Genomic DNA, 15,671 nt, shown 5'->3' on the forward strand with positions numbered 1-15,671 from the left:
ATACGTCAATCTCTGGTTGCTGTCTGTTCTTGTTGATTCTCATTCCACAGAACTCCCTTTATGATGTTTTTCATAGCTGGTTTGGCTTTGACAAAATCCCTTAGCTTCTGTTTATCCTGGAATGTTTTGATTACACCATCATATTTGATTGACAGCTTTGCTGGGTAGAGGATTCTTGGTTGGAACGTTTTTTCTTTCAGGGTTTTATATATGTCTCCCAGTTGCTTTGCCTGCATGGTTACTGTTGAGAAATTCGAACTTTCAGATTTACTTGCCTTTGTATGTTACACTTCTCTTTTCCCTATCTGCTTTCAGGATTCTGTCCTTATCTTAGATTTTGGAGAGCTTGATTATTATATGTCTTGGTGATTTTCTTTTAGGATCTATCCTTGCTGGGGTTCATTGAGCTTCTTGAATGCTTATCATTTCACTTTTCAGGATGTTAGGGAAATTTTCTTCCAAAAGCTCTTCAAGTATCTACTTTGTGGACTTCTGTGATTCTTCCTGTTCCGGAATGCCAATAATTCTTAAGTTATTCCTCTTCATGTTGTCCAACATGAATCTTAGGCCTTCATGAGATTTTTTTTTTTTTAATCCTTTTATGTATTTGCTCTTCTATCTTAGTAGTGTTGAGTGATTCATTTTCCAGCTCACTAGTTCTGGCTTCTAACTCTTCGATTCTACTCCTTTGCCCTGTCGGTGTATTGTCCATTTCTGATACTCTATTCATCATTTGGACCTCTTTCTGTAGGCTTTGAATTGTTTCCAATGCTGTATGTATCTTATCTGATTGTTCCTGTATAGCTTTCCTGACTTCTTCCTTATTCTTATCAACTCCATTGTATAGTGTTTTGATAACAGTTTGCAATAATTTTTGTGAATTCCTTCTCAGGCATTTCCAAAGCCTGTCCATCTTCCAGTATGGAGTGTTGATCTACTTCCAGCTCATATGCCTCGGTCACTTTGTCTCATGTCTGGACATGTGCTGATATGGTTATCTACTTCTGTTTTTTGGGCATATTCAGGAGTTATCTGTGGCCTTATTACTTAGATGAGTGTGTGTTTTGGTATTTTTTATGCTTTCAGATTGACTACAGGTATATGTGATCAGAAGATGGGCTTCCATTTTCACTTTTCTTCCTGAGAAATTTCAAGATGCCACTGTTGGTAGTTTTGACGTAACTCTGGATTTAATTTTTGGCCTATTTCCTTTTTAGTCTGCTTGTCCCACTCCACAGTTCCCATTCGGGCCTTTTTCCTAGTGATAAACAGTTCTGGGCCGGCTGTGGCCGTTTTGCACTGCCATTTGGTTTTAAATAGGAACTGTCTCTTTAAATTTCGAGGAGATCTTTACACATGCATAGTAGAATCCTCCAGGGGTGGGTATGGGGTGTCTACTCACTCAGGCACCCCCTTTAGTCACCAGAATGGAGGTGCACAGACAGCAAGAGACCAATGAACAGAAACCCAAACAAAAAAGAATATCTGCACCTTTATCTCCACAGTTCTCTCAGGCGGTCTGGCTGCTCTGATCATTCCCCTGCTTGGTCTCATCCAACATGGTGGCTCCAGGAGCAGCTAAGCATCTTGAATTGGAAAGCAATGGATTTCTTGCTTCTGCTACAAATCCCCCTTAGCTGTAAGCCTTCCAACTTTCTAAATATTCCTTTATATATGGTTCAGAGTTCTGGGACCATCCCCTGAGACTGCTTGTTTTGTATTCTGTGTTGTTGCTGATGGAGTTCCTCACTGCACTTCTACCCCATCTGCCATCTTGTTTGTTCTCTCTGTCGGCAAATTATTGAATGATGCAGATAGCATCAAAAGAAGATGGAATACACAGAGTCAGTATATCAAAAGGAAATGGTTAATGTTCACATGTTTCAAGAGGTAGCATATGATCAAGAGCCAATGATACAGAAAGAAGAAGTCCAAGTTGCATTGAAGGAATTGGCAAAGAACGAGGCACCATGAATTGAGGGATAAAAATTGAAGCCTTTCAAGAAAGTGAGGCGGCACTAGAAGCACTCACTCATCTATGCCAGGAAATTTGAAAGATAACTGTCTGGCCAACTGATTGGAAGAGATCCATATTTGTGCCCATTCCAAAAAGAGGTGACCCAATGGAATGCAGAAATCATTGGACAATCTCATTGATATCTCACGCGAGTAAGTTTTACTAAAGGTAATACAGAAATAGCTGCAAGCATACATTGACAAAGAATTTCCAGAGGTTCAAGCTGGATTCAGAAGAGGCCGTGGAACAAGGGCTATCATTACTGATGTCCGATTGATCTTGGCCAAAAGCAGAGAATATCAGAATGTTGTTTACCTGTGGTTTATTGACTATGCAGAGGCTTTCAGTTGTGTGGACCATGACAAGCTATGGATAACATTGTGAGGTATGAGTATTCTGGAACACTTAATTGTGCTCACGAGGAATCTGTACCTGTATCAAGAGGCAGTTGTTCAAAAAGAACATGGGAACACTGAATGGTTTAAAATTAGAAAAGGTGTGCAACAAGGTTGTATTCTTTCACCATACTTATTCAACCTGTGTGCTGAGAAGATAATCCGAGAAGCTGCGTTATATGAAGAAAAACGTGGCTTCGGGATTAGAGGAAGACTCATTAACAACTTGGCGATATGCAGATGATACCACCTTCCTTGCTGAAAGTGAAGATGACTTAAAATACTTTGATGAAGATCAAAGAGCACAGCCTTCGGTATGGATTACATCTCAATGTAAAGAAAACAAAAATCCTCACCACTGAACTCATAAACAACATTCTTTCAACGGACAAAAGATTGAAGTTGTCAAGGGCTTCATTCTTCTTGGAGCAACTATCAACTCTTCTGGAAGCAGCAGTCAAGAAATCAAATGATGTATTGCATTAGGGAAATTTTCTGCACAAGACTTTTTAATGTGTTGAAGAGCAAAGATGTCAGCTTGAGGAATACGGTGTGCCTGACCCAAGCCATGGTATTTTCAGTAAATTCATTTGCATCCGAAAGCTGGACAGTGAAATAAGAAAGAACATAGAATTGATGCTTTTGACTTGAGGAGAATATTAAAGTGCCATGGGCTACCCATAGAACCAACAGATATGTTTCGGAAGAATTTCAGTCAGAGTGCTCCTTAGAGGCCAAGATGGCCAGGCTTCATCTCTCATACTTTGGACATATTGTCAGGAGGGACCAGTCACTGGAGAATGATACCATGTTTGGTAAGGTGAAGGATTAGAGAAAAAGAAGAAGACTCCCAGCTAGATGGATTGGCAAAGTGGCGGCATCGATGGACTCAAGCATGGCAACAATTGTGAGGTTGACCCAGGACTGGGCAGTGTTTCATGCTGTTGTGCATAAGGTCTCTTTGTTGTGTATAAGATTGATCTGTTGTGCATAAGGTCGCTATGAGTCAGTACCGACAATGGCACCTAACAACAACAATTAATATAAGGGGCCTTTACAAATTCTAAAACTGAGATTGCAGTATTGGAGGATTCTGTGGGCAAAAACTTGGAAGCATAGTGGTTACAAATCAGGCTGCGAACCTCAAGGTCAGCAGTTAGAAACTGCCAGCTGTTCTGCGGGAGAAAGATAAGGCGTTCTGCTCCCATAAAGATTTACAGCCTGGGAAACCCTGTATAGGGTCACTATGAGTTGGAACCAACTCCACGGCACACAGCCAGTCATCCAATGGGCAAAATATTGAATGCTGAGAGGAAACATCAAACGAAGATGGAAGGAATACATAGAGTTGCTTTAACAAAAAGAATTGACCAATGTTTAACCATTTCAAGAGGTACCATGTGATCAAGAACTGATAATATTGAAGGAAGAGCTCCAAGCTGCACTGAAGGCATTGGTGGAAAACAAGTCTCCAGGAATTGATGGAATATAAATTGAAATGTTGCAACTAATTGATGCAGCATTGGAGGTGCTTGCTCATTTATGCTAAGAAATTTGGAAGTCAATTACATGGCCAGCTTATTGGAAAAGATCATGTTTATACCCATTCCAAAAAAATGTGGCTCAACCAAATGCAGAAATCATTGGAAAACATTATTAGTCCCATAATAAAGTAAAATTTTACTGAAGATAATTTAAAAATGGTTATAGCTTTGTACATTGACAAAGAGCTGCCTGTAATTCAAGACAGATTCAGAATAGGAGGTAGAACTAGGAGTATCTTTGTTGATGTCAGGTGGATCTTGGCTGAAAGCAGAGAATATCAGAAAGATGTTTATTTGTGTTTTATTGACAATTAACTGACTGTGTGGATCATGATGAGCTCTGCATAGCATTGCAAAGAATGGGTATTCCAGAACTCTTCATTGTGCTTATGAGGCACCTGTACATAGACCAAGAAATAGTCTATAAGACAGAATAAGAGGAAACTGAATGGTTTAAAATCAGGAAAAGGGTGTGTCAGGGTTATATCCTTTCATCATACTTATTCAGTCTATATACTGAGCAAATAATCTGATAAGCTGGATTGTGTGAAGAAGAATGTAGGCATCAGGATTGTGGGAAGACTCATTAACCTGTGATATGCAGATTATACCACCTTGCTTTCTGGAAGCTGAAAAGACTTGAAATATTTACTGTTGAAGATCAAAGACTGCAGCTTGCAGTGTGGATTAAATCTTGAATATAAAGAAAACAAAAATCCTCACAACTGGACCAGTAAGTAACATCATGATAAACAGAGAACGATTGAAGTTGTCAGATACTGTATTTTGCTTGGTTCTACAGTCAACACTCATGGAAGCAGCAGTCGAAATCAATTGATGTGTTTGGTAGAAGTATAGCCAGAATGGTCTTAGAAGTAAGGATGATGAGACTTCATCTCTCCTATTTGGGGCATGTTTTCCTGAGGTTCCAGTCCCTGAAAAAGGATATCGTGCTTGGTAAAGTGGAGGCTCAAAAAAAAAGGGAGACCCCAATAAGATGGATTACCACCGTGGTAGCAACAATTAGCTGGAATATAACAATTATGAGGATAGCATAGGATGGGCCAGTTATGCATAATAGGGTTGCTATGAGTTGGAAGCAAATTGATAGCACCTAACAGCAATAACAATATAAAGGGACTTCAAAAAGTTCATGAAGAAAATGGAATTAAAAGACAGTGGAATTTTTCCACAAACTTTTTGAAGCAACTTCATAGTGTCATGAAGAACACCACTGGCATGAATAGAAAGAGACTGTCCTGGTCTTTTTCATAGTACTTACAATATTTTATATTACTGTGTTTTAAAAGAATATGATGAGTATTCACACTATTCAGACTTATAATGGATCCATACAGCTTAGATGATCTACATTTTCCTAGCCTGCCCTTTCCAAAGTATTCCTTACTCTCCACTTTGTACTTCTAAAGGGACTGATTCAAAGGACTAATCTTTCAGTAAAGTTGAGACTTCAGTCCTTCCTTAATTAGTTCATCCCTGTATTCAGCACATTTTGTTGGGCAGTCTGTGCCTTAGCCACTATGCTATAACTTGGAAATGCAGCCTATTCTTTTAGTGTGTAATAGTTTGCCTTTAGGCTCAGATGGGCCTAATGAAGTAGACTGTGATAAGTGGCATGCCAGGGTGATTCTGATTCTTTTGAGGGAAGTTAAGTATCTTCCCAGAGGTGGTGGTGATTATGTGCCGTGGAGTCGGTTCCAATTCATAGCAACCCTGTATAGGGTTTCCAAGGCTGTCAATGGGAGCAGAAAGCCTCATCTTTCTCCCACGGAGCAGCTGGTAGTTTCGAACTGCTGGCCTTGTGATTAGCAGCCTGACTCGTAACCACTACGCTACCAGAGGAGGCGGTGGTAATTTAACTGAATCTTAATTGATAGGATAGGAATTGGCTAGCCAGAAAATCTCGGGAAATTTTCCAGCAGAGGAAACAATATGGGCTCAGATCACAAGGAATGGGGACATCTATTGTACATGAGGCGCACCACTCTTACGTGCCTTATAGGATGCAGAATTAGAATTATGATATCATTCTCTGGGGTGTAGTTGTGATGATTTTGGCATTAAAATATCTTACTTTTTGTTCCCAACAGATGACACAAAGAAACATTCTGTCTGCGACCTGTTGGTTAAGAGTACATCCTTTGGAGTTTAATGACATGTTTTAAGTCACATCTCTGTCACTTGCTAGCTATGTGACTTTGGGTATAATAGTTACCTTTTTAAAGCATTTGCTATATTCAGTAAATATTAGTCAAATGTTACTTTTCGTCTATTTCTGTTTGATAATAGATAATGTATGTGAGAATTGAATTTTGACTTGCTATTCATATTTTGCAAACTTTTAGGTAGTGACTCAATATATTTAGTTACATTGATACTCTTATTTTCAGACTCTAGATAATTTTAGCCAACTAGAACACACATACACAAAAGTCTTAAGAATGGTGGAGAAATGATCTGTTAAGGTTTTTTTCTTATGTTTTACTCTGCAGGAGACTAAATGCTATTTGAATTTTTAAAATAAAATAAGGTTACTGATTTGACATGTTTATAGGTTTTCTCTTTTAGCATTCAATATTTTCTAAAATGCAGGAGACAGTAGATTAACAGCATTGAAATACAGGGAGGGCAGGCTTTTTTTTTTTTAATGTTTTATTGTGAATTATATGATAGTTTACGTGAAAGAACTTTAGTTTTACATTCATTCTATTGTATATCGTTTCATTGCCATGGTTCCAATCCCCTCCATGCATCATCAACCTCCCACCCCCACCCTACCCCCAGTCTTCAGCAAACAGTCCCTCTCCCTCTCTGGATCCAAAGTCCCCAGCCACTTCATCACTCCATGTCTCTGCCTCTATCTCAGGCCTCACTGCTTCTCTGGGTAGGGTCCTGCTCTGGCTCTTTTCCATTGATGGTCCTAGAGACCTCCGCTCCTAGACTGGAGAGTTAATCACTCCCTTCCTTGCTATAAAATGTCTACCTTTACATTTCCAACCCTCACAATCAGTCCTGATAACAGTCATTCACTATTGTATCACAAGTGACCCATCTGTGTTTCATTTCATCAGCTCCACCTAGACAGATTGGATAGTACTCACTGGAGATTCTGCCTTCCTCCATGCCCCCTGGCTTTAGGCCCCCTCTTGAAAGCTTGTAAGCCAGTCACTTCTTGCCTTTGTAGCCCCCCCCCTCATTTTGGGTATCCGATGTCCAAGTTTCCCATCTCTGTCTACTCTGTGTGTGGAGGGGGTGGGAATGATTCTTGCTGTTAGGATTTTTTCCCTCTTTTGGGTTACTACATCCATAGGTGTAGGTCAGGTTCATCGAATTGTATCAGATTGCTCTTTTTTTCCTCTTCTTTCTTCTCCTGGTTGAGCTCTGATCATCCAGTCATCTAAGCCAGGTCAAGTGGGTACCATCTGCAAGTGTGGGTGTTCTTGTGCGTATGCCCTCTCTTCCTATCGGCTGGTAGCTTCACTCTGTACTCTAGTCCTCTGTGGCCATGCCACTGACTCTGGGCCCAAGAGTCTCCAGGTCTTCCCATACTGCTGGCCAACTAGGTCTCCACCCGGGTCCACAGAAGCCCACCGAACATTGTAGGGCTTAGCTTTCCGTTTCATTGCTGCTTTTACCTCTCTTCCCCTATTGGTGATGAGTGTGGTCACCAATCAGAGCGTGTATTTCCATTGAGTCTTAGTCTTGGAAGGGTTTTGCACTGAGGGGACCCAACCACTTGCCTTGATGTTTCCTGGGCAAGCAACTTGTTTGTTCTTGTAGTAACAGGCCATCTGCCTCTGTTGTTTTGCATTTTTCCTGTAAGTCTTTCTTTCAAGAAGTTTCTTTTGTTCTTCGAGCCGCTCCAGGCTGGTCTGCTCATCCTTTCAAGTGGGAATTTCCCATATCTGGAGATCTGGATGTGATTCAGGCTTCTACCTTTAGTCTTATGTGTTGCAAAGGCTCCACAGGAAGCCTCCTTCACTGGGCACGTTGTAGCCCCATTTTAGGTATTCCAAACAGTTATAGGCAGAAGACGGACTTACAAGCTTTCTATGGTGATGTTTCTGACTATTCCTTTCTCTCCCCCTCCAGTGTCTATTTTATATTATAATGCAAGGAAGACCAAGATTCAAAAGACAGCCAAGCATCTTAATATTATTCCCCCCTTTTCCCCATTCCAACCATGACTCAATCTCTATATACCAGAGCCCTGTAGTTCTAAGGTTGTACATACATCATTCTTTATCTCAGGACAGGCTTTTTTTAAAAAAAGTTTTTATTGTGAGGTTTACATGGGAGAACATCAGCTTTACACTCATCCTATCATTTATTTCATTTCATTGCAATGATTACAATCCCCTCCATGCATCATCAAATAACCAAAGGGTACATCACACAGGCCCGCTCCCCGGCCGCCAGCACACAGCCCTTCTCCCTCCCTGAGTCCAGTGTTCCCAGGTGCTCCATCTCTCCACATCATCGCCTCTCCCTCCGTCTCTGGCATTGCTGTTTCTCTGGGTAGGGTCCATCTCTCCTGTCTTCTCATTTGATGGTCCCAGGAACCTACGCTCCTAAGCTACAAAATCAATCACTCTCCTCCTTTTGTCACAAAACCTCTACCTCTATATTTCCTACCCTCACAGTCAGTCCTGATGGCAATTATTCACTATTGTGATAACACCACAAGAGTCTTATCTCCATTTCCTTTCACCAGCTGGGTTCCAACATATTGGAAATCATTCAATGGTGATTATACCTTCCCACGACCCATCTGGAAAGCCAGTCACTTCTTGCCTTTGTAGCTTCTTCCCCACCCCACCCCCAAACACATTTTGGGTAGCCAATGTCTAAGTTGCCCATCCCTGTCTACCCTGTGTACCGAGAGGGTGGGAGTGATCCTTGCTATAAAGATTTATTCTCTTTTTTGAGCTACTACATCCATAACTGTAGGTAAAGTTAATCAAATTGTAACAAGTTACTCTTTTTTTACCCCCCTTCTTCTTTCTTCTAGTTGAGTTCTGATCATCCAGCCACCGAAGCCAGGTCAAGTGGGTACTATCTGCAAGTATGGGTGTTCTTGTGCATCTCCCCTCACTTCATATCAGCTGGATGCTTCACTCTCCACTCTAGTCCTCTGTGGTCATGTCACTGCCTCTAGGCACAGGAATCCCCAGGTTTTGCCATACTGCTGGCCATCCAGGTCTCCACCCGGGTTCACAAGGGTTTATTGAATGTGGTCGGGCCTAGCTCGCAACTTCATTGCTGTTTTTTCCCTCTCTTCCGTGGTCACCAGCCAGACCACATGCCTGCTCGTGTATTCCCCTTGAGTCTCAGTCTTAGAAGGGGGTTTGTTCTGAGGGCTCCCAGGTGAATAGCATACTTGTTCTGTAATAATCAATCAGACTGCCATTATTGTTACAGATTTTTCCTGCTGGTCTTTCTTTCATGAAGTATCTTCTGCTCTTCTAGCCACTCCAGGCTGGTCTACTTGTCCTTTCCAGTGGAAATTTCCTACCTCAGTTGGTTCTGGATTCCACCTATTGTCTTGTGCAGTGTAAAGGCTCCATAGGAAGCCTCTTTCACTGGGCAACTTCTAGCCCCCTTTAAGGTATTCCAGTCAGTTTTAGGCTGAAGACGGACTTACAGGCTTTTTGTTGTGATGAGTCTGGCTATTCGTTTCTCCCTGCCTCAAGGGAAGACAGGCTTTTGAAGCCAACATTGTGATTTGTGGTTAGGTGTTGGACTTCTAACCACAGGTCAGCAGTTCAAACCCACCAGCCATTCTGAGGGAGATAAATGAGGCTGTCTGGTTCTGTAAAGATTTATATTGTTAGCAACCCCATTTTGGGCCACTATGAGTCGGGATTAACTTAATGGCAGTGGATATTTTTTTGTTCTTTATGATGAGAGTGTGTTAGAGAGACTTGCGGACAAGGAAGGTGGATAGAGGACTTTTTTAATTGTTTGAAAGCTCGTCTTCTTCCCATTTCTTGAGCATACCATGTTTCAAACACTTACAATCTTAGTATCTCTTTCAAAAAGCCATTTTATACTCTTTTCATACCATGCGGGATTTCACATTCAGAAAAAGAATCTAACCCCTACCTTGAGATCAGTAGACTTCTTAGAAAGAAGGGGATGAATCTCGAGTGTTATGTAGGTCAGGACACTGTAAACACCGTCTTTGGTTTGATTATATGATGTCAGTTTTAAAAATACAGTGTCCTAGAGTTTGCAGTTTAAATAAAGACTATTAAGCAATATGCAGGTGACTAATGAATCAGCAGGGAAATCAATATTACGCAGAGAGAAAAAAACACACTTAGTAGCACACAGATGAGAACCTTTCCTTAAGTTGTCATGATCTAGAATACTGTATATTGTTGCTACCTTTGCAAAATAGGAAATACAAAGTGTTAGACAGTTTTTGTTTCCAAAGGACCTTTTCCAGTTGTTTGAAAGCTTGTCTTCCGTTTCTTGAGCATGCCATGTTTCAAACACTTAGAATCTTCGTATCTTGTCAAGAATCCATTTTATATGATTTGGAAACAAAACTGTCTTAACAGGTTGGTAGTTCCTATTTTGCAAAGGTAGCAACAATATACAGTATTCTAAATGGTTTCAATGTAAGGAATGGTTACATCTGTGTGTTACAAGGTTTGGTTTCTTCTCTATATGTGAAATAACTTTCCTTGTTGACTCCTTTGTCAACATGTTTGTCAACATGTTACTTAAAAACCAAATTCTAGGAGATTGTATCTTTAAAAGTGACAGGTTTCATATAAGTCAAATCAAAGACATTGTTTACAGTTTCCTGACCTACACAACATTCAGGATACATTGCCTTCTTGCTAAGAAGTCTACTGATTTCAATTTAGGAGTTAAATTCCTTTTTCTGAAAGTGAATTCCCGCATGGTACGTACGAAAAGTATATAAAATGGCTTTTTGAAAGAGATACGAAGATTGTAAGTGTGCTAGTAGCCAGTAAGCACAATTATGTCATTTTGGTATAGGGCGGTACTAATTTTGTATGCCAAAGCATCAGAAAGTGCTAACTGAGGCTTCTTTGACCTATTTGCAAGAATCCCTCTTGGAACTATGAGATAAGCACTGGGCTTCTAACTAACTGCAAGGAGGGCTGTTCAAACCCATCAGCTGTTAAAACTCATGAGCTGCTACTCGGGAGACAGATAAATCTTTCTGCTCTTGTAAAGGTATACTGCCTTAGAAACCCTTTACAGGGTCACTATGAGACAGAACCTACTTGATAGCAGTAGGTTTGTTTTTTTTGTTTTTTGATTTATATGGTAACCAGAATGCCAAGTAGTTCTGGTAGCGTAATGGTTACGAATCGGGTTGCGTACCACAAGGTCAGCAGTTCAAAACTACCAGCTGCTCCGTGGGAGAAAGATGAGGCTTTCTGCTCCTGTAAAGATTTACAGCCTCGGAAACCCTGTTCAGGGTCGCTATGGGTCAGAACCGACTCGACAGCGCTTAATAACACAACAACAACTGGAAATTATCAATTCTGCATAGTAACATCAATTTCTCTTAAGATGTTGAAAGGTTTAATTGTCAGCTAATGTTTTTAGTTAACATTAAATTGAGGAATGCATTCTTTATTACTAAGCGCTAGACCGCAAGGTTTGCTTGAACAGCAAGGTGTTAGTTTAATCCCAACAGTCATTTTTTGGAAACCTTATACAGGGTTATTATGAGTCAGAACCAACTCAATAGCACTTAACAACTACTATATTTAGTTTTACAAGGGAAATGTGGATTTTCATTGAGGAAAAAATAGTAAGTAGTCTCTAGAAAACTGGTAGAAGACAGACCTCTCTCTGCTTCATCAAGAACCTCAGTGTGTTAGAGCACATTGTTAATTTTTTTTTATTATTAATGAGCTTAAATAATTAAAAGAGCCTGAGTAATCAAAGAGTCCTGGTGTGGCAGTTTGGATTAATGTGCCAGACTGTAAAGCAGTTTGAACTGCAAGGTTGGCAGTTCAAGTTCACCAGTCACTATGAGTTGGAACAACTCGATAGCACTTAACAACAACAACAAATAATGAAAGCAAGCTTTAATTGCAGCTGCTTTACTGTTTGATAAGGGAGAGAAGTCTTTGGGACATGTTAGAAAATGTCTTAATTCAAAATACTTTAAAGGAATTAATTTATAAAATTTAAAATGAATAGCCATTTAATAGATTGTCAAATATATTGTTATTGAACTTTAATTGAATTTGGAGAATATATTTATACTTGACCTATTTGGCTATAATTTTTGAAGGTCCACCCTCAACATATATACTTCTGGTGTTTAGATCTGTTTGAGGTTTTGTTCTTTTATTCTACATTTTTTAATGAAAGTTTTTTAAATGTTTAGAAAAGATTTATAAAAATTAAAATAGTGTTTTCCTGAATTTTTCTATTTCAAAGCCTTATCTAAAAGTGATATCTTATATGATGGAGAAAATCACGACCAGGAAGAAAAGCCACAAGACATTGTACAGAGCATTGTAGAAGAAATGGTGAACATAGTTGTTGGAGGTATTGTACTCACCTTAAATTAGTTTATTCTGTTTTACATAATTTCATTTGTCAATGATGAATGTAATATGTCAAACAAAAATGGCAAAATTATTACTGTTTTCAAATTTGATTTCCTTGGTAATTTTTTTTTTCTGAAGAAAAATATTTAAGTAACTTTGATTTTAAAAGAATGCCCCTTTTTCCATGCTTCAGTTGAAATCTTTTATTTAAATCCTTTTAGTTCCCACTCATGAAGAAAAAAAGTTGATGACTTTTTATTTATTTTTTGCTTTTGTTCATTATATAAAGGATGGTATTTTCCATTGTCCTAAATGTTAAATTTTATAAATTAAATTGATTTGGATTTGAGTGTTATATATCTTTCTTGGGAAATAATTTCTTACACTTTTATTATGTTGTTGTTGTTATAAGCTGTGGAGTCAGTTTCGACTCATAGTGACCCTGTACAGGGTTTCCAAGGCTATAAATCTTTACAGGAATAGAAAGCCTTATCTTTTTACCGCAGAACTGCTGACCTTGTGGTTTGCAGCCCGATTCGTATAGTAGAGCAAATTATAGTTGCTGTAGAGCTAATTTCTGTCTTATGAATTAGATTATTGAAAATGTTTTAAAGTTTGTTAGAAATTTTCACATTTTTCATAAAAAGTATTATGCATACTATTAGATTTTAGGCTAATCCATTGGCATTTATTTAATCCATCGTATTTTGCACAGGGCTGAGCATAGTATCTTGTACTTACACTTTTAGAAGTATGATGAACAGTGTGGATCTTGAAAAAGAACAGTACTATTTCAGGTATCTCTAACTCCTGTTTATTATATTGGTCTAAGAATATATTTCTTCTCTAGCAAGAAAATAGAAACAGACATTCATATGACCTACTTTTTTCTCATTCTTTGGTTTTGTTCATTGATCTCTTCATTCAGCAAATACTATGGAGTGTAAACAGTTGCAAGACACTTTAGATGGCACAAATTGATTCAAGCTAGACCGTGCATTTAAAGAAAAGAGTTATGGATTTTATTTACTAATACAAAGAAAGGAGCTCTGGTAGTGTAGTGGGATGTGAATCGGGCTTCTAACTTCAAGGTCAGCAGTTTGAAACTACCAGTCACTCCACAGATAAAAGATAAGATTTTCTGCTTCCGTAAAGGTTTACAGTCTCAGAAACCCAGCACCACCAATACAAAGTAGAAAGTGATGTTTCCGTAGAAAGAAATATCTGTAATCATATTAGGATTCATTAAAACAGCAATTACTTCCAGTACTAGTTATGGGGGCTTCATGTGTTGTTGTTGTTAAGTGCCATCAAGGTGGTTCCAACTCATAGCGACCCTGTATAGGGTTTCCAAGAAGCAGCTGGTGAATTTGAATCCTGAAATTTGCAGTTCAAACTGACCTTTCGGTCCAGTACATTATCCTCCTGCGCCACACCAGACAGTATAGATTTACACAGACATTGTTATTGTGTTGTTAAGTTGGTTCTGACTTACAGTGTCCCAAGCATCCCTTTTAGGGTTTCAGAGGAGTGACTGGTGTCTTTGAACCTCCAACCTTGCAATTAGTAGGCCAGGGCTTATCCTACCGCATCATACCAGGACATACACAGTCACACAAGAGTAATGCTTCACGTATTAGAAACTGTATTAGCACAGGTCTAGTTAATTAGGCACATTTGGGAATTGTCAGGTGATTTTTAGTATGTGATGTCCTCATAGAAAAAAGACTGAAGAAGTAGTTTGGAGCCAGTAAATGGAGGGCCATTAGTTTCAGGTGTAGGAGTTTGGACTTTAGAACAGAATGGATTACCATTGAAGATTTTAGAGCTAAGAAATATAATCAACAGTATAATTAATTATTGCATTAAGAAGCTAATTGGGAAATAGTAAGTCCAGTAAGAGACTAGTGCAGTAATCTACACTTGAACATGATAGTAGCAATAGTAATGGAAAGGAAAAAGTAGGTGAGAAATGAGATACTGGATGCCAGTTCATTAAAAATTTAGAATTGATTAACTATCTGAGTTAAGGAAATTTTATCATAGATGGTATGTCAACCTTGAGACAATGGGCCTGGGAGCTCAGGACCACATTCTCAGGGGATACCACGGTCAGTTGGTATAACATTGTTCACAAAGACAGTGTTCTACATCCCACTTTGGTGACTAGCAACTGGGATCTTAAAAGCTCATGACTGGCCATCTATGGTGCAGAAGATTGGCCATCTAAGGTACAGAAGAAAATAGAGTGATGAAAACTGAAAATGCTTGGAACCAACTAGTCCAGTGGACCAATGAAACATCAGTCTCCATGACTCTTACCAGAAGAACTAAATGTTTCCCAGCTACCACTACCAACTGCTCTGAAAAGGGATCACATTAGTATGCCCCAGATAGAGTGAAAGACAAAGTAGAAGAAAACTCAAAATTATAAAAAGGACTGTGTTTACTAGTAAGAAAGGGTCTGGAGGAACCCGAGACTATGGTCCTTGACCACCTTTCAGGTTTGGAGTGGAACTTGCCCTTGTGGCCCAATATTCAGCCAAGTAGCAGTCCTGGTGTGACGCGGTGGGTTAATGCACTGGACCACAAGGTCAGTTTGAACTACAAGGCTAGCGGTTCAAGCTCACCAGGCACTTCTCAGAAACCCTATACAGGCTGAGTCAGACTGACTTGACTGCCCTTAAAAGCAACAACAGTAGATAAGTATTTGGGGGACAACAACATTAGTAAGGTATACTTCAGTCATAAACATATCAGTATTATTTGACTTTTCCCTTGAGCCAAACCTGTCTACTTTATATGTTCTAGAAATTCTTTATAAGGTTTTTGGTCCGTTGGTAATATCCTCTTCAATTTCTCTATGGTGTTACAGACTTTGTCTCATGTTTATATTTTTCTAGTAATGTCAGTAGGATTTGTCAGTGGAGAAGAAAGCAAATTGGTAGACTGAGGTCACCACCTTGAAACCAGAAGTCAGCATTTGTTTACAGAATAGAGGAGAAACATAGCAAATAATACCTAACTTTATTAACTGCTTGATGTGTACCAGGAATTATTTCATGTATTCCTTTTTTAAATTTATTCATTTAGTTCTCTGGAAAACTACTGAAGATTTAAATACTATTGTTATGATTTTATA

The 15,671-nt window shown here is 39.2% G+C and overlaps 1 protein-coding gene across 1 annotated transcript in view; it reads left to right on the forward strand.

Moving 5' to 3' along the window:
- Positions 1 to 15,671, forward strand: part of ARFGEF1 (ADP-ribosylation factor guanine nucleotide-exchange factor 1 (brefeldin A-inhibited)) — a 209,742-nt gene that overhangs the window by 91,444 nt on the left and 102,627 nt on the right. The window contains exon 7 of the mRNA XM_006860037.1: positions 12,417 to 12,527. Coding sequence (XP_006860099.1) covers positions 12,417 to 12,527 — 111 coding nt within the window. The remainder of the gene's footprint in view (positions 1 to 12,416; positions 12,528 to 15,671) is intronic.

The sequence above is a fragment of the Chrysochloris asiatica genome, unplaced genomic scaffold, assembly GCF_000296735.1.
Source record: "Chrysochloris asiatica unplaced genomic scaffold, ChrAsi1.0 scaffold00036, whole genome shotgun sequence".
Classification (NCBI taxonomy): Eukaryota; Metazoa; Chordata; class Mammalia; order Afrosoricida; family Chrysochloridae; genus Chrysochloris; species Chrysochloris asiatica.